General features: G+C 37.4%; 1 protein-coding gene across 7 annotated transcripts in view; it reads right to left on the minus strand.

Annotated features, from left to right (window-relative positions):
• LOC131435001 (ras-related and estrogen-regulated growth inhibitor) overlaps positions 1–6,231 on the minus strand; it is a 30,163-nt gene extending 23,932 nt beyond the window's left edge. For 2 of the 7 annotated variants that reach the window (XM_058602438.1, XM_058602431.1), the window contains exon 1: positions 5,913–6,230. Coding sequence is in view for 1 of the 7 variants with exons in the window: in XM_058602429.1 (XP_058458412.1) it covers positions 5,629–5,779 (151 nt within the window). In the remaining 6 variants the exon portion in view is untranslated. Of the gene's footprint in view, positions 1–5,628; positions 5,867–5,912 lie in introns of those variants that run through there. The other 5 variants (XM_058602437.1, XM_058602429.1, XM_058602430.1 and 2 more) reach the window with 5 other exon arrangements.
• Between the last annotated feature and the right edge of the window lie 18,242 nt (positions 6,232–24,473).

The raw sequence follows: 24,473 nt of genomic DNA on the forward strand, positions 1-24,473 counted from the left end.
CTTGTGTGGAGCATTCACAGACATTTTCATAGACACAACTTATACAAAGGTTATATATGCACATAGTTAGAATAAGCGGCAATAGTAAAATGATATTATCGCAATTATCAACTGCCTGTATAGAATCGGATCGCCAAACGAGAATAAGAGACTGTTTGTTGCTTCAGAGAGGATCCCACAGCAGCGCGCTAACCTTTGATTCTCAGAAATGTCATCGAGAGAAATTCGCTCTCACACTGGTGTCGATTCTATGTTAAATGAGCCATGCCGAGTTTTTGGTGTTGCGATGGTTTCCGTTTCTCTTTGATGGCACTGATTCAGTCGTGTGAAGAGTTGCCAGTGAACGTTCTTTGATACGATAAAAGCCATCCTTGGCCGTAGTAATCAAGTACAGTGAAACATGCTTGAGTTCCGTCTAGTCAATTAGACTTTCTCTTCAAGTGTTTTCATATGCAGGGTAGATTAATTGGTAAAACAATTTCCCCGGTTACGAGTTAGCTACCGGTTCTAGTTCCGTCTCTGCAGTAACATTTTCGCGGCTCTTGTTACATTATTGCATTCGCACGTCAGTTTTTCAATCTGTTTTTTTTCCGTTAGATACTGATCATATTTAAATACTTTTATTTGTTTATTCGGACCAGGGAAAACCCCGGTGGAGTTAGTTTCTGTCAAACTCCAACAGGTATAATACCTTAATTAATCAACAGATTTCAATTATCCAAATGACATATTTTACTTAAATATATCATTTCTAATTGAAATAGTGCAATTTTTAATTATTGCGATTGGTTCACTGTTTTAACTTTGGTATATGAAAAACTAATATTCATCACAGTAAAGTTCTAACTGAACACATTTCGACATTTTAACTGTAAATTTCATATGACGGGAATAAAAGAATGAATATTATTTTGTATGTCGATGTTCTGAAACCCAAAATATCGAAGGCGCGCACGTTTTCAATAAGTACAAAGATCAACTTCACCATAAATATCGAGTAGCACTAAGATTTTGAGTAGATATAGTGAGTTTAAAGAAGATTGAATTCTATATTTTAGCTCTGATCATCGAAGGGTGGCAAGTGACCAGGAAAATCGGGAAAACCGGGTAAAAGTCGAGAATTTTGTTTCACCGGGAAAAACCGGGAAAAGTCGGAAATTTTTTTTCAACAAGAGACAATACCCAATTTTACGTTTGAGCGAGATGTTCAGTAAAAGTGTTGAAACAACTCATTGTCCTGTACAGGTTCTATGCCTACATCCCAATTATATGATAAAAGAATAAGTATTCAACACACTTGCAACATTAATACCAAAGTCTCAAGATAACATCGAAATTTTTTTTTTAAAATAGTAAAATTCTTAGGAGCCTTCATGTTTTTAAGTTTGCTAATGATTGCCCTTACTTAATCCTAATTTGTCTCAGTAATGTCATCTTTTTTTATGCTCATATTACTATGAGATGTCAATAGGACTCACAAAATTGCAAAAGTCGTCGACTTCGATCTTATTTACCGTTTTTAGTTCCTTCTTTGAGTGCTGAAAATAGCTTCTGATGACCAGTAAGAACCTTAGAATGATTTAGAATATGGATTGATTTGCTCGGTGAACCTATGCTTCATTTTCTTTTAAAGGTCCTCAATAATAAATAATTAAATTCGACTTATTGACGATAAAAAGATTCTTTCATACAATAAAATAACACAGAACAAATGAGCACAGAAAAAATCTGAATTTTGCGGTTTTCTGTGGTTCAGTTGATTACGTAGCGTGATTTGTGATCGAATGTTTCTCGGTTCAAGTCGCCCTGCTGCTATCGATCTTTTGATGAAATTTTCAAATGACACAACTTTACATGTTCATGAATATAAATCTGTGTGAAATACGATGCTCAACTATTCCATTGTAGGATCACAAGAACGTTGATATTGATGTAGATGAAGGAGAATTGAATTTAGTTTAAACTTACTGATAGATATTTCCCAAAACAATTTGATTGAATTCATTGGGTTTGCATTGCTTTCGATATGAGATCTGTATCCTCCTAGCCAATTAGTTCTAAGGTGGTTGAATATATAACTAATTGAACCGGGGACGGGTATGGATCAGGGTCGTGTCGCCGAAAGCCATTTCGCCGAAAGTCATTTCGCCGAAAGTCATTTCGCCGAAAGGGTCATTTCGCCGAATGGGCCACTTCGCCGAATGTCATTTCGTCGAAAGCCATTTCGCCGAAAGCGCTATTTCGCCGATTCCTGCAATTGTCTTAAAATCGTAATGGAAATCGATTTAAAATAAAGACAAATTAAAGATGATTGAAGAAGTTCAACTTCATGAACCTCAGAACGGAGTTCCCAAAGAAACTTGTTGACTATTACCCACTAACCATCAAAGCAATTCCATAGGTATCTACCAAGCAAATGTATGTGGTATTTTCCGATTACTAAATAAAAAAATATCTAATGCGGCTTCGCCACATCGATTTGATTCGTGTGCTGTCCGACCTCGCTACCGCTCGTTCGGACCTAACTAAAGCAAAGAAACCTAGCTTTGAGCTGACCGGGCAAACGAGGCGGTTACAGGTTTGTATGCAAGAGGCCGCCGCTTCCGACGGCGGGTCGGCGGCCAACTCAGCCGGCGTCGCCTCGGCGGCTTTATGCCGCCGAGCCATCTTGGCTTCGTTTTCGATCAGTTATACAGGAGGCATAATAACACACAAAAATATTTGATGTATTCAAAATTACCCTTTCGGTGAAATGACTCTTTCGGCGAAACGACTTTCGGCGAAATGACGTATACGGCGAAACGACTTTCGGCGAAAAGGACATTCGGCGAAACGACTTTCGGCGAAATGACCCGCTTCCGATGGGTATAGCTTGATGGGTAATTCGATGCCTTTCATGCAGCCCACCTGGGTTCGATTCCCAACCCCGCACATAGGGTCAGAAAATTTTGCTTTTGGTTAAAACCTCTATAATAAAACAAAACAAAACTAACTGAACTAATCATTGCTTAATTTGAAACCCTAAATGTTATTGGTAGATTGTCTGAATCATAGTCAGTTTACTACAAATGTTACATATATCTGCTAGAATCAGATCAGTTGTAGAAGGATTTCTCATAGAAGATAAATTAGTTGAGCTGTTGGAAATAAAACTGGGTAAAACCAGCGGAGAGTTCATCATGAAGAACTTGTACTTTCTGATTATTTTTGTGATTACTCCACGAGCATTTAGAATACTATTAAGAAAAAATCAATCGATGCGTTTTACAGCTATCATTTGAATTATTGAAATTGCTGCATTTCAAAAATGTGATGACATGACGGATGATCCTATTTTTTATTGACTAACAAATACATAGGACAAAATTGATATTTTAGAAGAGCCAGTCGTGGTAGCCGAATGGTTTTGGTAAATCTAATGATTTTAAATTAAATGTTATCACATGAGAATTAAATTTTATTGTCTGATAGAACAGTGTTAATAATTGGTTTTATGGTTTCCATCACAATCAGACCATAACAATTCATCTGTTTGTATCGTTCGTTGAATAGACGTGCTTGGAGGAACATTACTACAATTTAAACAGCGTATGTCCATATGACAATTTGTTGTACCATGTGCCATCATGCCGTTTATAATTTTCCCGCCGAACTGAGATTTTCACTTTTACTTCCGAAAATAACAAGGAAAGCTCTGTACAAAATATTTTGAAAATGCAGACATATATTGTTGTTATTTTTTCAGAGTAGCAAGCGTTCGTTTTTGGAATTCTTGTTCCTTATTGATTTATTTGCAATCATATGTATACCAAAAAATAATAAAAACAGTCATGTGCACTCGGAAGAAACGTGTAACCAAAACCTCTAGATGGCTAAAAAAAAGGTTTATGCTTTTCTTAAATGCACTTGTTATAATGAAATTTCCTATGTATACATCGAAATGCCTCAAAAGTACTTGAATCCTCAATTAGCGGGCCTATTATAATGATCTTTTTTGGACATAGGATATCTGTTTAAAGTTTTAATTGAATGAATATTTAAAAAAAAACTAAATTGGGGCTATTTGAGCCTATTCCGAAAACCGGGAACTTTTATCTCGAAAAACCGGGAAAAAACAGGAAATTGAAATCGGCAAATCACTTGCCACCCTGTTATCGGGTGCCAATTTTTGGTCGTAAATGTTGAATGGGAAAAACAAATTGTAACTTGACACAAACGTATATTTTCTGTTTCATTGTGACTGATGTGCGCGCTGAATCAAATCAAATATTCTTTACTGATAAGTTGTTTGGCAACCCTTGGTAAGTCACGCAAGCTCCTCCTCGTACGCTTTTCAGGTTACATAGCAGTTATAATGCACATTGCAAAGTCTTCAACTTGCTCCATGAATTTGTGTTATAAAAGTTACTGTCATTGAAAAGTAATAGCGTGTGCTACTTGGGATAACCAGTGGTCGAAACGTCGGGCAGTATATAACAGCCGTTCTTATTTAACAGAACGCTAATGCTGAAACCATAATTATTGCATATTATCTGTACGGTCGATTCATCAATTTTTAATGACAGTAATTCTGCTGTTCTATACTTTTCAGGGCTTTTTACGTAATACCATTCGATTTTAATCATCCGTAATCCGCCTTCTTTCGAAATACGATAGAAAGTTTAACCAATAATACGGTTTATAAAAAAATGGGGTAAAAGGGCTAGTACTGCCAGTCCCATTGTATGTACTTGGAATGAGTTTTTTGCGTAAAATGGACAAATATTGATAGATCGTATTGGATCTGCTTCTGAATTGTAGATGGAATTTCAACTGAATATTATAACAAGAAAAAATGGGATAAAACGGTACAACTAGTTTCCTGCTGTCACTAAAGCTATATGCAAACGATTTGTCAGACTTTTTTACATCAGTTATATAGCTTCGGATTTATGTTGTATAGTTGAACTGGAATACAATCCAGTACAAAAGGGGAAATTGGGTTAAAATGAACATGATAGAGTTTCGTGCGGTACTTCTAAATACGTGGAATCGATTTTACTGATTATTTTACACCAAAACAATACTTTGTGGTCAGCTATGTCATGCCTACAAAAATGTAGTCATGTTTTTGATCCATTTTCTTTCTCACTGCGCAGTGGTTCAGCTTGCACATTCGGTATAATTCAAACATCTATGCACTGACGAAACACGAACGAAACTTGAAGAAATAGTAAAAGTATTCTGAAGTACAAAAAAATTACTAGCTTCACCAATGGTATATACTAAAATCTTCCTGTCTTTCAGTCGACATGTTTAAGCCTCATCCAATTACAAGGCTTCAATGGCCTTTACTAGTTGAAGTAGCGTTTCAACAAAGTTTTACTGCATGTGCTTCACACTGCTATCCATTGTTCGACACGCTCCAATCAATAGTTCGTGTAGAAACGTAAACTCTGTATGGGTTAGTTTTGTCGGCATTCAGTTCAACGAGGGACTCTACATTTCAAAACAAACAAGTTTCTAACGAGCCAGAAGTAGTAGAATTATGTTCCGGAATACGAGTCAGAAAAAAATCTTTGTTTGTCCTTTTTTTTTCGCAACATCAAATGAAATAACAAATGGAAAAAAAAACTTTCAGCCAGTTACATTCAATCAACAATTTACAAATTCCTTCCGATCCTCTTATTTTGCTCCCGAATACGCTGCTATTTTTCCTGTGTCCCCAAACTTTTCGGGTGAATTCCTGCAACAATGTAATTTCTGCGCAAGTTGCTGCCTGCTCGCTACATCCTTGCATGAACCAAACTCAATACACTTCGCCCGGGTCCGGATTCCATGTGAAAAATTTTCATCAAAAAATTGATGCTTTCTGTTGCATCATACTGGAATTTTCACATTTTCACCAAACGAGCCTCGGCAGCAAACCCCACCTGTTACTGTTTAACGAACAACACTACGCAGGAACATTTAAAAAAATACAATCGACTCCTCGCAAACTCATGCTGCCACACTTCCGATGGATACGTTTGGCGTCGGAATGTTCAAACATTTTAAACACTATCCAGTCAGCACTTTTGCACCTGTTCCGCCGTCGTTGGCTTTTCACGGACCGTGTTGAAGAGGTTTCGCGCGGTGGAAAACAACGAAAAAATCGGAACGAAAATTTTTCCGGTCGCGTGAAACAAAAGGCACTGCGGCGTGCAGCGATTCGGGAACCCGTCTGTTTGCGTATTCGAAAAGTATTAACTACTGTAGAATGTTTTCCGTAAAAACTGAGAGATTTTCCCCCTCCACTGGTCGGTCTGACACCGAGGGTCCCACGAACACCAGCACAACGGCAGAGTTCCACCAATGTGGCTAAAAATATCGTCCGTCGGTTGTCGGCGTAGTCTTCGTCATTGCCCGTGACACGGTGCGCGTGAACCGCCACCGGGTAAAAGCGGCTTACTCGATCGAAACCGTGATCGCGAGGGCCGCAGTGTGGCTCCTTTACCCCATCGGAACAGTAAATTTCTGCTTTATTTACATCAACGAAACATGGATCGTGCATCTGTTTAGCATGAGCGGCAATCGGAATGAGAAGTTTTAACGTGAGCACGCCAAATCCGACTAATATGTGGATGATTTGTTGTTTGGATGACGGACACTACGCGTCGTCGACGGTCCGAGCAGACGGGAGCGGAATGTCGTTCATCTCCGGCAGTTAGTAGCGAGCTTAGGGTGATCGTTTCTCCACGGTGACAGCCGCTGCCCATCGAGAGGACATAAACTGGGTGGATTTAGCAATGAACTTGTCAAGAGAAGGAAAAACTTTTATTGATCACCGTTTCATTCGACACATGGCTGGGAGAACAGATCTTCCTGTTGGCACAATGTATAACGATTTGTACGTTATTAGTTTGTCAATTAAGTGGATGTTTTGAATAATATTTGCTCGTATCGATGGGAAACAGTTAAGAAAGAAAATTGCCATATTGCGAGTTCTATAACAGTACCGAGATAACTTGGCAGGTTATTTTGTTATTCTATCGAATACCTCAGTACATTTTAATTGGTTTATCCGGGGAGAAAACTGTATACACAAAAAAAACAGAAAGAAGATATGAACATTATGAAATTCAAGAATATTTGAGTTTTATTTTGAATGAGAGCAGGACATTCTACTCGCGAACGGTTCGAAAGCTCTAGTGATAATAAGTTCTTAACTTTAAGAACGATCAATTTCTATTCTTTCCGAATCGAATCGAAATAAACGATTTTTTAAGATTTTTTCGGTAATGGAAAGAACGGTAGATAGGTTTCTCTTAGCTACAACAAAAACCCTATATTCGAAAATAAAAAATTACTAAAACTATTCGTCATGTTTTCGAAGAAATTCTTTAATACTTCTCTTTAAACCGGTTGCTGGGGTTAGCGTTTCGTCAGGCTTTCGTGGGTAGCTCCCGACGACGTCCCAAAACGCACGATAAACTGCGGAACAACTCGGAAATATTTCCGATAATATAGAAAAATATCCACAGACAAGTAAACCTGTTTTCTATCTGATTTAGATTTTTTTCAATTACGCACCTTGAATTAATCGTGTATTGTTTTACATCCTCTGAGACAGACATATCCGAAATGGTCCAATTCAAGTGTGACGGTGTTGGACTAGTTGCTGGGCATGAAACATCATTCCAGCAACTGTTTTGTTGTTTGTCTCGCCGCCTTTTCGGATGTTTCACTATTCGCCAGAATTCTTGTTCAAAAAAATCTAGGTTTAGATTGAACCCCCAACAAACTTATATACAAATATTCCTGCATGCACTGCATCCGCAGCTTCTCCTAGTCCTTTTGATCAATTGAAGAATCCAATCAGAGTAATCATCACGAGAAAGACGACTCGGAATAATCGGCAAAGACCTACGCAACGAACAAAGGACTATGATTGGAAGCTTGGCACATGGAACTGAAAATCGCTTGGCTTCCCAGGATACGACCGAATGCTGCATGATGAGCTTCAAATCCGCGGCTTCGATGTCGTAGCACTGCAGGAACTTTGTTGGACGGGACAGAAGGTGTGGGAAAGTGGACATCGAGCGGCTACCTTCTACCAGAGCTGTGGCACAACCAGCGTTCTAGGAACGGGATTTGTAGTGTTGGGCAAGATGCGCCAGTGCGTGATTGGGTGGCAGCCAATCAGTGATAGGATGTGCTCGACGGGCGATTCTTCTCCGACGTCATCAATGTCCGCATCTACCGCAGTGCCAATATTGATTCTGACCACTACCTTGTCGCGGTTTGTATGCGCTCAAAACTATCGACGGTGCACAATACTCGTCGCACAGGAACGCCGGGACTCAATCTCAAGCAGCTACGTAGCATTCGTACTGCAGAGGAATACGCGCAACAACTGGAGTTAGTGCTACCAACGGAAGAGCAGCTTGGCGCGGCGACTCTTGAAGACGGCTGGAGGAACATAAGGTCCGCCGTGAGTAGCACTGCTGCAACCGTTCTAGGTACGAGGTTATCGAATCGAGGAAATGACTGGTTTGACGGCGAATGTCAGCAGTTGGTCGAAGAGAAGAATGCAGCAAGGGCGAGGATGCTGCAACACCGCACTAGAGCGAACGAGGAACGATACAGACAGGCGCGGAACAGACAGAACACGGTTTTCCGGAAGAAAAAGCGCCACCAGGAAGACCAAAATCGCGAAGCGATGGAACAGCTGTACCGCCCAAATGATACACGGAAATTCTATGAGAAGGTGCACGGCTTACACGCCACAGGTCGAAATGTGCAGAGATACCAGTGGTAACCTTCTCACGAACGAACGTGAGGTGATCGACAGGTGGAAGCAGTACTATGACGAGCATCTGAATGGCGAATCAAGGGATACAGAGAACGACACAGGAATCAATCTGGGTGCACACTCAGCCGACGACAGATTCCCAGCACCTGATCTGTCGGAGATAAGTGAGGAGATCGGCAAGTTGAGGAACAACAAAGCTGCGGGCAATGACCAGTTACCAGGCGAGCTGCTCAAACATGGAGTAGAGGCGCTGGCTAGAGCCCTGCACTGGATGATTTTTAGGATTTGGGAGGAGGAGATTCTACCGCAGGAATGGATGGATGGAGTGGTATGTCCCGTCTACAAAAAGGGCGATAAGCTAGACTGTTGCAATTACCGCGCAATAACATTGCTGAACGCCGCCTACAAGGTACTCTCCCAAATCCTTTGCCGTCGTCTATCACCAATAGCTAAGGAATTCGTAGGGCCGTACCAAGCGGGATTTACTGGAGCCCGCGCCACTACGGATCACATATTCGCGATAAGACAAGTACTCCAGAAGTGTCGTGAATACAACGTACCCTCGCATCACCTATTCATTGACTTCAAAGCGGCATACGACACAATCGATCGAGAACAGGTATGGCAGTTTATGCACGAATACGGCTTTCCGGATAAACTGACGCGATTGGTCAAAGCAACGATGGATAGAGTGATGTGCCACGTCCGAGTATCTGGGACGCTCTAGAGTTCCTTCGAATCTCGGAGAGGGCTACGGCAAGGTGATGGATTCTCTTGTATCTTGTTCAATATTGCCTTGGAAGGTGTGATTCGAAGAGCGAGGATCGACACGAGTGGCACGATCTTCGAAGTCCGTACAACTTTTTGGCTTCGCTGACGATATTGATATTGTTACACGTAACCTTGAGAAGATGACGGAAACCTACATCGGACTGAAAGCTGAAGCTAGGCGTATCGGACTGGCCATAAATGCGTCGAAAACAAAATACATGAGAGGAAGAGGCTCTAGAGAAGAAACACTACGCCTGCCACCACGAATATTGATAGACGGTGACGATATCGAGGTGGTTGACGAGTTTGTGTATTTGGGCTCACTGGTGACCGCCGACAATGACACCAGCAGAGAAATACAGAGACGTATTTTGGCAGGGAATCGTGCGTTCTTTGGACTCAGAAAAACCCTTCGATCGAGAAAAGTACGCCAACGCACGAAATTGACCATCTACAAAACGCTCATTAGACTGGTTGTTCTCTATGGCCACAAGACCTGGACTATGTTGGAAGAGCACCAACGCGCCCTCAGTGTTTTTGAAAGAAAGGTGCTGAGAACCATCTATGGCGGAGTTCAGATGGAAGACGGAACGTGGAGACGGCGTATGAATCACGAATTCCAACAGCTGCTAGGAGAAACAGCTAAAATCGAACGTCTACGATGGGCTGGGCATGTCATAAGGATGTCGGACGACAGCCCAGTGAAAATGGTTCTTGAATCTAATCCGACTGGTACAAGAAGAAGAGGAGTGCAGCGAGCAACGTGGATCGATCAAGTGGAGGGTGATCTCAGAAGCATCCGTGCCTTGAGTGGCTGGCGACGAGCAGCCATGGACCGAGTTATGTGAAGACGTATGCTTGATACAGCAAAGCCCTATAGCTGTTAGAAATGAAAAAAAAAAAACCTTTACAAATATGCGGGTAAAAAATGATTATTCACGTGTTGTCATCAAACATATGATTTAAAATTGTTCTATACACTTGAAAATCTCGCATGAAATTTGAAATTTTCAGTTCAAATACAGATATGATTTAGATTATAAAACATGAAGAAAAAACCGAATGCACAACTTTTGATCATAATTTATCAGTTAATCTCAAAATCCAAACAAAAATGAAAACAGTACCCAATCTCACTTCTTCGAATTGGATGTTTCATCCTACGATTTCTCCATAAATATCAATCAAACATACCACGGAAAGTTACTGAATCATTTATGATCGATTTTGTCGTGAATACTTTACTATGGGGTGCCTTTTCAAAATTTACCCTCTGAGAGAGTGATAAGTTTTTGATCGTGAATATCTTTTGTTGTATTTAACGAATCAACACACGGAACGACCGAAATCAGCATTTTCGCGAAAAATTTAGTTGTTTTGCTGATTTTAGTTAGTTATTTTTTGAGACAACTAAAAAAATCTTACTTTTGCTAATTTAGATTTTTTATTCTCATTCCCTTAATAATAATAAAATATTTGTTGAAATGACTATTTTTTTTAGTTGAATTCACAAATTAAACGTGCTGTCATTTCTTAGCTAAGGCACATTTCATTTCCATTCATCTAATTTTTTAGTTGAATTAAAGAAATAAAATGTTATTTTCAACCAATATGAATGGTTGAATTGGCTTCTGCAATCTGCAGCTATATGGCGCCCTGTTACCGAAACGGTAACACCGTAATGGCTACTAGCCACTAGATGGCACACTACTGCCGACAAAATTTCAGACGCGGTTTTCTTTTCTATATTGGCAGGTATAAATACGATGTTGTATTGGAGAAAAAGACATAAACGAAACATAAACATCTTTTTGAATTTTTTTTTCTCTAAATCACTGTTTTCTTCATTCTCACTGAAAACTTTGAGAACTCGGAAAACAAAAACCGAATACAAGTAGTACACCGGACGGCGCAGCTCGGAAGGTTTGAAGATACAAAAAAACTTCATAACAATTAGGGTGAAGCATTCGAAATTCACTTCACTGTTCCGCGTAAAAACATTATTACGCACAATCGCTTCTAGTGCACACAAATTCTGAATAAATACGATTTCCACTAACAGTTTACGACATTTTTACATATCGGTTTAGAAATTTAAATAAAGATATATCGAAATCATGCGAAAAACATCAAAACAATTTTCAAGCAGTTTCAATAAGACTGTCCTTTTTAGCTTTTTAATGGATTGTTTTGCTTTGACACTTCTCATGAGTTTTTGGCTAATAAACTTGTTAATAATACCCATTTCAGTTTTGTTTTCTTTGTGCTGTCCTTCAGTAATGATGGTGATAGATAAATAGAAACAAATTTTCTGATTTTAATAACAAAATTAGTTGTCAATGATAATTTCATGTTGGATTGAAATATTGCTGGTTTGTGTCCAGGATATTCACCAACTAAACACATTCTCTAAAAATAAGATACCCCTTTGATACTCGTTTATACCAAACATTTCAGAAAAGGTTAATTTTGAATTATTTAAGATTATGTCACACAACTGATAATTTTATCATAAAATTGTGATCATATTTCCGATGGCGTGTAGCAAAAATTATGCACGGAACGACCGAAATTAGCTCTGCGCCTAATTCGTATTACTGTTTTTGAATTAGTTGATTTTAACACCAAAATTTCCAAAATAACTATAAAATTAGTTAAAGTTGAGAATTTAATTTGCTGAAAAAACTCTTATTTTTAGAGAATTTGTTTAGTTGGTGAATATCCTGGACACAAACCAGCAATATTTCAATCCAACACGAAATTCTCATTGAGAACAAATTTTGTTATTAAAATCAGAAAATTTGTTTCTATTTATCTATCACCATCATTACTGAAGGGCAGCACAGAGAAAACAATACTGAAATAGGTATTATTAACAAGTTTATTAGCCAAAAACTCATGAGAAGTGTCAAAGCAAAACAATCCATTAAAAAGCTAAAAAGTAGAGTCTTATTGAAACTGCTTGAAAATTGTTTTGATGTTTTTCGCATGTGTTCGATATATCTTTATTCAAATTTCTAAACCGATATGTAAAAATGTCGTAAACTGTTAGAGGAAATCGTATTTATTCAGAATTTGTGCGCACTTGAAGCGATTATGCGTAATAATGTTTTTTACGCGGAACAGTGAAGTGAATTTCGAATGTTTCACTCTAATTGTGATGAAGTTTTTTTGTATCTTCAACCCTTCCGAGCTGCGCCGTCCGGTGTACTACTTGTATTCGGTTTTTGTTTTCCGAGTGCTAAAAGTTTTCAGTGATAATGAAGAAAACAGTGATTTAGAAGAAAAAAATTCAAAAAGATGTTTATGTTTCGTTTATGTCTTTTTTTTAAATACAACATCGTATTTATACCTGCCAATATAGAAAAGACAACCGCGTCTGAAATTTCTTCGGCAGTAGTGTGCCATCTAGTGGCTAGTAGTCATTACGGTGTTACCGTTCGGTGACAGGGCGCCATATAGCTGCAGATTGCAGAAGCCAATTCAACCATTCATATTGGTTGAAAACAACATTTTATTTCTTTAATTCAACTAAAAAATTAGTTGAATGGAAATGAAATGTGCCTTAGCTAAGAACTGACAGCACGTTTAATTTGTGAATTCAACTAAAAAAATAGTCATTTCAACAAATATTTTATTATTATTAAGGGAATGAGAATAAAAAATCTAAATTAGCAAAAGTAAGATTTTTTTAGTTGTCTCAAAAAACAACTAACTAAAATCAGCAAATCAACTAAATTTTTCGCGAAAATGCTGATTTCGGTCGTTCCGTGTGCAAATCCGAAATGAAATAATCGACCTTAAAATTCTGTATGCGGCTATTTTTATAGCCGTTAGGACCGCCCATTAGTGAAAAAGCTACAAACAAAATCACGTAAAAAAAGCTTCTAACAAAAATTTAATCAGTTTGGATTCTATCGCCAATGCGAGCAGATGTATTTTGTGCCGTTTTCAAAGCTAGTTTCGCTTCCGACAAGAGCGATTACGTCACAGCTTCATTTCGATGGATGAAAAAGCAACGGTGGAGAGCATTACAAAACATCAGCCGTTCGATTTGTGCACTTTTCGCTGTGTGAAATTCACAGTATTCTAGATCAAGTGAAGCCTTCTTTGTTTTTGCGAAAAATGTGGAAAAGGGGAATGCTTGCATAATTCATACAATTTATCGACTAAATGATATTCGGAAGTGTTAAGGAACATGTCAATTGTTTTCGTATTTACGACATCCAGTTATGTCTCTGACATTACCCACCCGCCTTTTTTTATCAAATTTTCACAAGTTTTTGTATGTTAGTATTCGATTCATAAGAAAAAAACACAAAAACCCGACATTTTTTTCGAATCTTCAAGCAAAATCTGAAAATTATCGCCATAGTTCAAAGTTCGCCACTTGAGCAGCGCAGCGATCACAGAAGAGTTGGTTTGATTCGCCAATCCGCTTTTGAAAAATTCAGTCAACTCTTCTGCTATCGCTGCGCTCCTCAAGTGACGAACTTTGAACTAAGCAATGGTGTTCATTTTTCAGATTTTGCTTAAAGATTCTGATAAATTGCTGATTTTTTATTTCAAAAATTATCCGCAATTTTCAAGTATAGAACAATTTGTAAGGTTTTACTATCTGTCTTAGTTCAAACTGAAGAAAATTGCAAAATTCGTCCTAGAATTTTCTAAATACATGGGATATGTCAAAAGAACCATCACAATCGTGGTGACCACGCTGGTTGGATTCGTCGAAAAAATCACCATGGAAACGAAGTAATTGATACGGTCTGATGGATGGCCCGATGATTGATTGTGATGTTTCTTTTGCTATGTCACCAGTTAAGGAAAACTGACTTTAACGTGTTTTATTCTGTCCTAAAGCGTGGGTACCTCTTACTGAGTTATTGGTCATGCTTATGTTAATTCTGATGAACCTAGTAACCTTTCTAGGCAATGTTGCTCAAATATCAAAAATGCAACGAAACGAACCTTTGTTCGATTTTTTTTATTTAATAACATATTTTAAGGCACATTGCGTTAAGCTATAAGATGCCGAGGGCATATGTTTAAACTACTTAAACTAGATTTTTTTTTATTTTCACACCATATGAGCTTTGGGAGATCTGGTCTTCAACGGGTGGTCGGCAGTGGCTGGCTGGATCTTGTACGCTGGAGTAAACTGGCACGACGTTGGTACGCATCACTGTTGGTCGCATTTTTTCGTTCGTGTGGGTCCGCGGAAAACACCCCCGACTACGAGGAGCCGGCTGATGACCCGCATGATCATCGACTTGAGCGGCTCTCCGTGGTGGTGAATTTTGTGGAAGAGAAGGAAAGAAACAGAGAGAAGTTTATGTTGTTGAAAAAGGTGGTAAGGGAGCGAAACTACTTAGGTCAGCGATAAGATCTAATTAGTTGACATCGAGATGGTGAACAGACGGGGACGGGGGATACCTTTGTTCGATAATCGCTCTGATATTCGGACTTATTCGTATATTCGGGAACGAACGAAGCCGACGCTGCTTCGTTGCTCGCATGAAGATCTATTCCTTGCAGTTGTTATTCGCAAAAAACAAGCCCCCGAATAACTTGAGGTGAAAAAGGAACGAATATACATGCAGCGATCATCGTCAACACCTAATTCGCGATGATCGTTCGTGCTGTCTTTGAAACAAGCAAACTAAGACGTTTTCCTCTGTATTAGTACCATAGTTATATATGTGTGTGTGATGAACATTATCCCAGTATTCCCCAAAAGCTGCTACTTCCCGAGATATGATGAATTTATTATACGAAGAATGTTTCGCGAAGAATGGAGTCCAACGATCATCGCCCTGGCGCTATTCGAACCAATTCAAAGAGTAAAGTAAATAAACGAATCACAAACGAATGTATAAAACGAACATGCACGATGTATACCAGCAGCGAAGTATGTATTAGTAGATTCGGATTCTCTACGATTATTGCTTATTCATTTTCACCCTTCTCTCTTTCGTGTAGTGAATAGTTCAACGTTGTTCGAGACGGGCATGAGTATAGACAGGATATTCACAGCGAGGATGGGTGAATGAATAAGTTACACGAAGAATATGTGCAACATTGTTTCTAAGGAGCTGATGGTGTTTTTTGGAAAACTTGACAGTTTTAGTCTTGGAAAACCAATTCTATATTTTGCTTAAAGGTATTTTTTTGCAATAGGTGTTAAATTTAAATTGTTAAGATTTAAGTTAAGTGTTATGGTTTTGATTATAATTTATAGGAGTTTTGTAATTGATTTTTCAATCACTACCTGTTTTATGACAACTATAATAAGTGTCTCTTTTGACAAGTAATATCATAGTTTTTAAAGCTTCTATAAAACCCGTTACCTATACTGGACTAAAAATAAAACAATTTGTACTAGAATAAAACCATTCAAACGCTCCCAATATTGCTTTTAAACATTTTCTTTAAAACATTATTGTCAGTTAAATTCTTTCATTAATCTAAATTTATTGCCTCTTAGGTTCACAGATAAAAATATTTTGTGAATTTACATCTATTTTCATGCACATATTTGAGGCAGGCAATTAAACATAAAGTTACTTTACAATTATGTACGTTTCAATATAATTTAATCGCAAAACTAAGTGTTAAATGAAAGATACAGTTCTATCCATTGAAAATTCAATGCAATCCAAATTAGTTTTGCATCGGTGATGGTGATTTTCAATTAAACTTTCGATACAACCAATGTTTATTCCATGTTAATAATGATTTACATGCCGTGTAAATTTTATTATTTCTTTCTGTGTTAACTGTAATTTGTATTAACGAAAATTTCATGGCCATCATTATGACGGTCTTGTCGTAGCCTTCATTGACAGCAAATAAACTTCGAAATGAAAAAACGAGGAAATATGATGGACTTTCATGATTAATTTTCAGAACTTATGCACAAGTTTTAACGCCACGAAATAGTTTTATACAAAAATGACGATGAATCATAAAAAAAAATTCATAAATCATGAAGATTTTCGCAAAAACCGCATTTATTTCAAGGCGATTAGTTATAATTCTTGTTTTTATCCACGATAAAAAGAAAAGCGCGTGAAGCTTTTACGTTCGGAAAAAGCCTCAAAATCGTAATTAATATCTATTATAGTTTTAATTACGATCTTACTGATTACATTCAAAGCAGACATGACACACACATAGTCAAGAAAATATCATCAAAACGACAGTTTATTCAAAGCGGAATCCATTCCATTCGAATAAATTTAATGTTGATCGTTAGGCTGGTTTCAAAATTTTCTTGAATTTGGAGTTTTAACGCAAGTTTAAGCTGATTCATTCACTTTGCTTTATAAACCTTATGAAGAATGGCCCACTTGGCATGCTCTTATAGAGGTTTTCAGTAGGCTTTCGTGGAGTTTAATGTTTTAATGCAAGATTTATTATGTACCATTGAAGACAGCTACAAATATTTATTAATATTCAAAATGTTACTTGGGAAGTGCCACGTCAAAATATGCATTAGTGTTTAGTAGACGTCTGTCTTTCTGAAGTATTAAAAGTGCAATCGGCGATTTTTACAATGAGTGAAATTATTCAGCAAAGAAGTTCTATTAAAATTTGTGTGCGGAGGCAAATTTCTGGTGCCGAAACGTTCGGAACGTTGCAAAAGGCCTTCGGTAATAATTGTATCTCGCGAACAATTGTTTTTTGGTTTTTGGTTGATACAAGTTGTTCAAAGACGGTCGAGGAAGCGTTGGCGACGTACTACCTCCAGGACATCAATTGATGATGAACACGTAAATAAAATGCTTTCGACCGGTCAACACTGTCAATAAGGGATACTTTTCGAGTGTTATGCGTCATTTGTGCGAAGCTGTTTGTAAAAAGAGGCCGGAATTATGGACCAACAGCTTTTGGTATTTGCACCACGATAATGCCAATAATATGCCAACCAATATCGTTCCACAACCACCGTATTCACCTGATTTAGCTCCGTGTGACATCTGCCTATTCAACAAACTCAAGCGACCGCTCCGGGTAAACCGTTTTGAGTCAATTGAAGACATCATTCTGAATAATGTTCGTTACTCTGACAAGTTAATGAGTAGTTGAATGTTCCTGGCAAAATCCAAACTGCATAGAATTCTCATTAATGTGAGTCATCATTCTCAACAAGATAATTAAAAAAAAAACTTATAACGAAGAAAGTAAACTAATTGGTCGATAACTTGATGCTTCTGCTGGCCTTTTATCAGGTTCGAGGATAGGAATTACTTTTGCGTTTTTTCCATCTTTTTAGGAAGTCTCAAGGCAACAAGAAGATTTTTAATAAGAATATTAAAGCTTCCATCATTACCGGGAGCCTTCATGTTTTTTAGTTTCCTAATGATTGACTTAATTTCATCGAAATTCGTCTCAATAATGTCATTTTGTAGCATCACTTGGATTGAAATATGATCATATTTCAGTGAGACTTCATTTTCAATAAAACTCACAACGTTCAAATTGAAATTGTGGCCACTCTCTAACTGCAGAGCAAGTTTTTGAGCTTTTCCGTCGTTTGTAAGAAGTATTTGGTTTCCTTCCTTGAGAGCAGAAATTGGTTTCCGAGGTTTCTTAAGAACCTTAGAAAGTTTCCAGAAAGGTTCATAATATGGTTTAATTTGTTCATATTTTTAACAGAAATTTTCATTTCTCTGTGTTTTATAGCTTTTTGTAAATCCTTAACTATGGTATTAATAGCAGGATCACAAGAACGTTGATATTGTCCTGTCGCAGTCCGCCTAATGGTTTGGTCTTGTTAGTGAAACAGTCTTCAGAACATTTTTTTTTCATTGAGATAATTTCACGGATTTTGGCAAATTTCCGATACAAACTCATATAAATTGTTTAAGTTCCAGAGCTTAAAATTGTCAGGCATTCTCAATGAAAGAATCCAATCCAACAGCCTCATTTTCAATATTTTACTGTCTCATTCGTAAATAACCGACACCAGAACAAACGAAGAGAGAAGAAGCATCGTTTCTCATCGAAAAAATGAGAGAGTATAATTGGCAACGTCACTCTTTCCTCTATGACAAGACGAAACCAAACTAACGTCTTCAGGGAGCATTAGCAGAATTTCAATTCTCATTCTTTCATCGATGTATTGAAAATCTGTGACGCTTGGCTATAAGAAGTGACTAAAATATGACAAATCGAAGTAATTACATCCCAGAACCTCTTTGGAAATCAAAACTACTACAAATTCGAACACCAACAGGTAAAAGTTATTGTGAAACCTTTTTCTGTCATTTTCGATTCTCACAGCTTCGGTTGAATATCGACATGGATTTCGTTCTCATAGTTTGCAAGCGAAGCTGAGAGTGATAGTAACTTCTTGTCATTTTCGTCTATTTTGAGTCAATGAAAATGACTTTTATTAGCTCTGGTCAGTTCACAAAAACGTGGTTCAACGCTTACGTTGATTATTCAATAACATTCTCGAAGCCATAAGTACCAGCAATAATACACTTGAACTTGAACATTGGGTAAGTTCTCAAAAATTGATTAGAAAATGTGCTTTGTCGAATACGTTATTCATAAGATTACATATCCGGAACCGGAAGTGCCAGTAATTTCATATTCAGAAATGAACTAATAGTAGCTTTCAAATTTAAGATTGCAGAAATTTAGCTATTTTCTAGAAAATTGAGCGTATAAGAAAAGTAATACGTTTCGTCGATTACGTCACTTCTAGGATTGTATCTTCCGAACCAGGAAGATTGATCTTCAAACTTGATATATGACCAAAGATTAGTCTCGAGCGAGCCTAAACTTGTTGAAATCGGTTCAGCCATCTCTGTGAAAAATGAACGATGGGAAAAAATGCGAATTGTCGGTTACGTCACTTATACCATTATATCTTTGATACTATTAGTCACACAGTCACATTTTCGACCTCGTCTAGCTGAGTCAAATGGTATATAAATCTAGGGGTCTCCAGAGTTCTGGTCAAATGTCAGATTCTCCAGCAGTTGTATTGCCTTTCTATAAGGAAAGGTAAAACACTATTATTACTATTGTTATTGGCAACATATAGTTGTTAAAATGCAATTGATTGCTTTCATTATTTTGACTAGAAGGCGTTTGAAAACTTCTAGAATTTAAATTGAATTAGTTGGAGAAATGTTGATAAAAAGTTTGGCATAGTTTGAACAAACATGTTTACCTCATTTTGTAAACTGGTCTTCGAAAAGGCTCTAGTTAAACACTGCGTCATTACAAGTTTACAATCAATCAGGCGGGACTAACGAATTCCTAGCGAATGGCAATGCTGCTACTTCTGCTAGTAACTAATTGAGTAAAAGCACTGATGCTTTTCCGTCTAACGCACAAGAAGAAATTGTTGAATTTCGATCGTGTCCTATATACTTTACACTCGTCCAGTTAAACAACGGGACTAACAACGGGTATCTAATTACATCTAAGGACAGAGAAAAACCTAAAGTTGTATGAAACCTAGTTTTTAAACTATTCATGGCAGGCCCGTGCGCAGGAATCATTCAAGGGAGGGGTCTAAAGAAGGGGTCAAAAGGAGGCGGTAGGTTCAAGGGGGGTTATCATAAATAAAACTGTTCTGGGAAATGAAGCTTCAACCCATCGAAATGCTTGAATATAAAATAAGATTATTGCCATTTTTATTATTCCGAACAATTGAAAGTTTTTCATTATAATTTATCTTTCCAATTCAATTGTCGACCTAAATATCTGATATACTTGACTTTTAATATTCTCACGATGACCCTTTTCCGCTCCCACACGGATTTCCACTAATGGACACCGATTTCAGACTGATGTCGAATACTCGTGTAGTAAATTGAAAAAAAAACACACCCTGGTCATCGCCCAGCGTGGAAAGATGATCGAAAAAAAAATACTTGAAAGCATCATCACAATGCGAGGTCAAATAACCAACGCCCGTGTGAAACGTGGCAGTGGCGTGACGGATGGCGTCTATTCGTTCAACACTTTTCCTGTCCTACGCCTCCAGCTTTTCCGCGGCAATTTCCTTGGTGGCGTTCTTCCCATTTCCGTCTTGGCGTCACGGGCCGTCGTCACGGAACCCGTGTGTGCTGGCAGTGGATGTGCGTTAGTTGATTGCCTCACGACTGAAAGATCGTCCGGGGGCGAAGTCTCCGATGCGGCTAACAGTAAGCAGTAATTCAAATGCCGATAGAGTTCAACCCTGAGGGTAGAAAAAATTCGCACCCGTAGATCTACCCGCCGGGAAAGAGAAGTAATTAAAATAGCGAAAAGATTGTTGAACTTGTGTAAACAGTTCCATTATAATTTGCTGCTTAGGATGGAAAGGAAAAATCGTTCGTTATGTGTTTAAAGCTGGGAATTCATAGGTTCAGACACTTGAGGAAAGTGAAAATGAAAGCGGCAGTGGATCTAATCCAATCGGGGAAATCAAATATGCGTGTAGAGGAGCTGAGAATGTTTAATTTTCTATCAGTAAAATTGACTGAAGCTGAGCATCACAGATCTGTAAACATGATGGCCCTTCGAGTAGACTCAGGAGTAACTAGAGAACGATTAGCTGCGTATCAAACCAAGCAGTAAATATCAAACCAAAATAGTAGAAAAAGGAGAGTCATAACATGATTCTTCTTGAAGACTCATATAGCGGAATCCAAAAGATGATAAGTTGTCGAACGAGAATTTTTATTCTGTTTGAACCAGGAGAATTGTTATCACATGAAAAGAAAGAAAATGAAAACTCCATCGTTTATAAGGAGGAATTAGTATAAATATTATTCGGAGGTGTTTCCCGGTCAACATTCTGCGAGGGTATATAATATGGGTAAACTTTCCCAATAATGTCAACTATCCATAGATTGGAGCATTCTTTACAATCATTAACCATGTTTTGATTCCTTATTCGTTTGACATATTGTTCCAAAGAGTGCTCATCGAGGTCTCTCTAGTTAGACCTTCTACAACCTGTTTAAAATAACTAGCTTTTTGGTACAAAGTATACTTCTGAATTCGTTTTTCAATGTCAAGAGTCCTCCGTTAGGGCATGTTCAGAAGCGTTTCAGTTCTAAATGCATAATTCATGTCAGTTATTAAACCTGGAAATTGAAACAAAAAAATTACATACCCAGCAGCGTTTTACTTCACTGTTAAAAATATGCACGTCAGTGTCATGTGCAAAGCATTTGAACTGTCACTACATGTTAAACACATCATGAAAATTCAACTCAACTCATACAATGAGTGTGAAAAGTGAATTGAATCATGGTTGACCGAATCAAGTGTGCGCTGTACTCATTTACATCACAAAATTAAATGTTTAACACCTGCATTTCGATTCAATAGCAAACCACATCACAGGAACAACACACATCTAGGCTACGAGCGAATTCAGCAGCTGGAAGTTTTATTTTTTTTTGCTCGAATCTTTTTGGCAACACTGTTTTTGACTATTCACGCGTGAATCGTGTCTTGTGTCATTGTCAAACTTGCTCAGTTTGGTCTAAAATTTAATCATGAATGGGCACTGGCAAAGTTGGAGGAAGATCCATTTTATTATCGAAAAATTGTGTGCAGCGACGAAGCTCATTTGTGGTTGAATGGATACATTAACAAGGAAATTATTCGCATCTGGAGTGAAGACCAGCCAGAAGCATTGGAAGAGCTACCAATGCATCCCAAAAAAGTCACTATTTGGTGTGGATTATGTTCATAGATCAAAGGTTTAAGCACCTCGAAAAAAGTTCCCATGCAAAAATATGAGCTAAATCGGATATGGGTAAGGGGCGTTTAAGGTTGCCCGGCGGTTAAGGTATGAAAATTTTCGATCTTGCAAAATTACCATAGGGTCGAAATTTTTTTTTTTGATGCCGAAAGTCTTTAAATTGCATGAAACGTGGAAATTTAGTGTCATCATAAAAGCTTTTTTTTCGAAAAATCGACTTTCTGAGACTGGGAATTTTAGGATTTTTTCTAAATCCCAGAAAGTCACTAGTTTTTCGTTGGAACTGCAAGTAGAATATTGTCACTAATAGTACTGTGGTTGTACCGTTTAATTCTACTATGTCACGTCATTACACTCTCAAAAAGTCACTATTTCACCCAGAAAGTCTTGAACATGCCCCGAAAGTGCTCTCAGGTTTATTGAGTTTGGTTTAATCACAAACATATTTGGTTTTATTATCTCTCGATTAAAGTTTCATAACTGTCAAAATTTATGCTAATAGAACTAAAACGTTTCTAAACATGCTCTAAGAGTAAGAATTCAAGAGCATGTTCAGAAGCTTTCAAGCTTAGGGCATATTCAGTAGTGTACTATGTAGTTCTAGATGCATAATTTATGTCAGTTTTAAAATTTGAATCTGGATTTTATAACAAGAAAAACTGGCAGCCCCGGTAGTGTTTTACTCGTGTTTCAAATATCTCGGTTGATTTTTCATTAGGGCGTATAAGCAAGTGACAGTTCTAGATGCAGAAGTTATGTCAGTTTTAAAATTTAAATCTACAAATTATAACACAATAAACTGGCAGCCCCAGCAGCGTTTTATCTGTGTTTCAAATATAGAAAAAATAGAACGGCAGTGTATACCAGTTTTAAATTTGACAGTAGAACTGGTCGAATAAATAAAACAAAAACGGATTGCTGGGGATACGTTTGTTTCAGTTTCATTTACATTATAGACCACCCATAGGAATCTTCCAGCTGCTGAATTTGCTCTAATGTCGTTTTCGCTTGAGAAAGCTGAAACTGACCCAGGGTAACTTCATCAAACAAACACTTTTCACGAATCATTTTTTGGTGGTTTTATCGCGAAATTCCAAAAATGCATATTGGAATCTCAGAAACTACAATCGAAGTATATAATATAAACAATGTTTTTCGAAAAAAAAATCGAATTTTCCGTACTAACATGTGATTAGGGCATATCGTGCGATAGGCCATTTCAAAAGTTACGAAAAAAATACTGATTACTCGATTTTCAAGCATGGAATTCAAGCATATTTTGCATGGTTTTGTAGATTGAGCTTCCATCTACGAGATTATATCGACTATTGTGTATATGAAAGTTGTAGAGCCGAGCAATGAGCATTTGTAACACTCGTGAAGACCTACCGTACGATATGCTCTAATCACAGGTTAGTACCGATTTTACAGGAAGCTAAAACCAAAAAGAATAACATTTTCCAAATATGTCAGGTAATAATGGGGAATGCGAAATGCTTCTTGATTCTGAGTACTTTATTTAAAGCAGTTGCATTCGAAAGCTATGATTTTTTTCTATCTTTCCACCAACTAATACCACGTCGAACGAACTGTTCATATTTTTAAGCGATCAAGTCGTGTAGCCGTTTTCTTCCATCTTCATAACTACCCAAGTAACCATATGCATTATATCATTGCACATCCACAAATTTAGTATAACAACGTTAATTTAGAAGCACATTAATTCAACATGCTTTAAAGCAGCGTGCATTAAATTGACATTCAACATATAATGAAGCATTATCTTACAACAGATTTTTCTCATGCTATATATTGGCATTTAATGCTATATTTTATTGCAATCAAACATTATCGATAAATTGAATTGCTACATTAAATCAATGCATTTGGGTTGAAAAAAGTAGAAAAATTCTTCAACTTAAAGCTAGTCTAAATTTAGCTTTGATTACAAATGTAATAGATGTCGGTAAAACAGAAGTAAAATGTTACATAGCGCAGATAGCAGAATATGTACAGATTTAATTACAGAGAAGAAAGCAGACATACGATTTAGTGGTCTTATATCTGTCTTGTGTGTATTCGCAGTGTAAATAAAAGGTTTGATTGTTATTTGGGATGCAATGATTAAATCGATGAAGAAGAATTATATACTGTATTTCAGCATTATGAAAGCAATCAACATGTTATACACATATAATCATTTAT

Source organism: Malaya genurostris, chromosome 3 (genome assembly GCF_030247185.1).
Source record: "Malaya genurostris strain Urasoe2022 chromosome 3, Malgen_1.1, whole genome shotgun sequence".
Taxonomy (NCBI): Eukaryota; Metazoa; Arthropoda; class Insecta; order Diptera; family Culicidae; genus Malaya; species Malaya genurostris.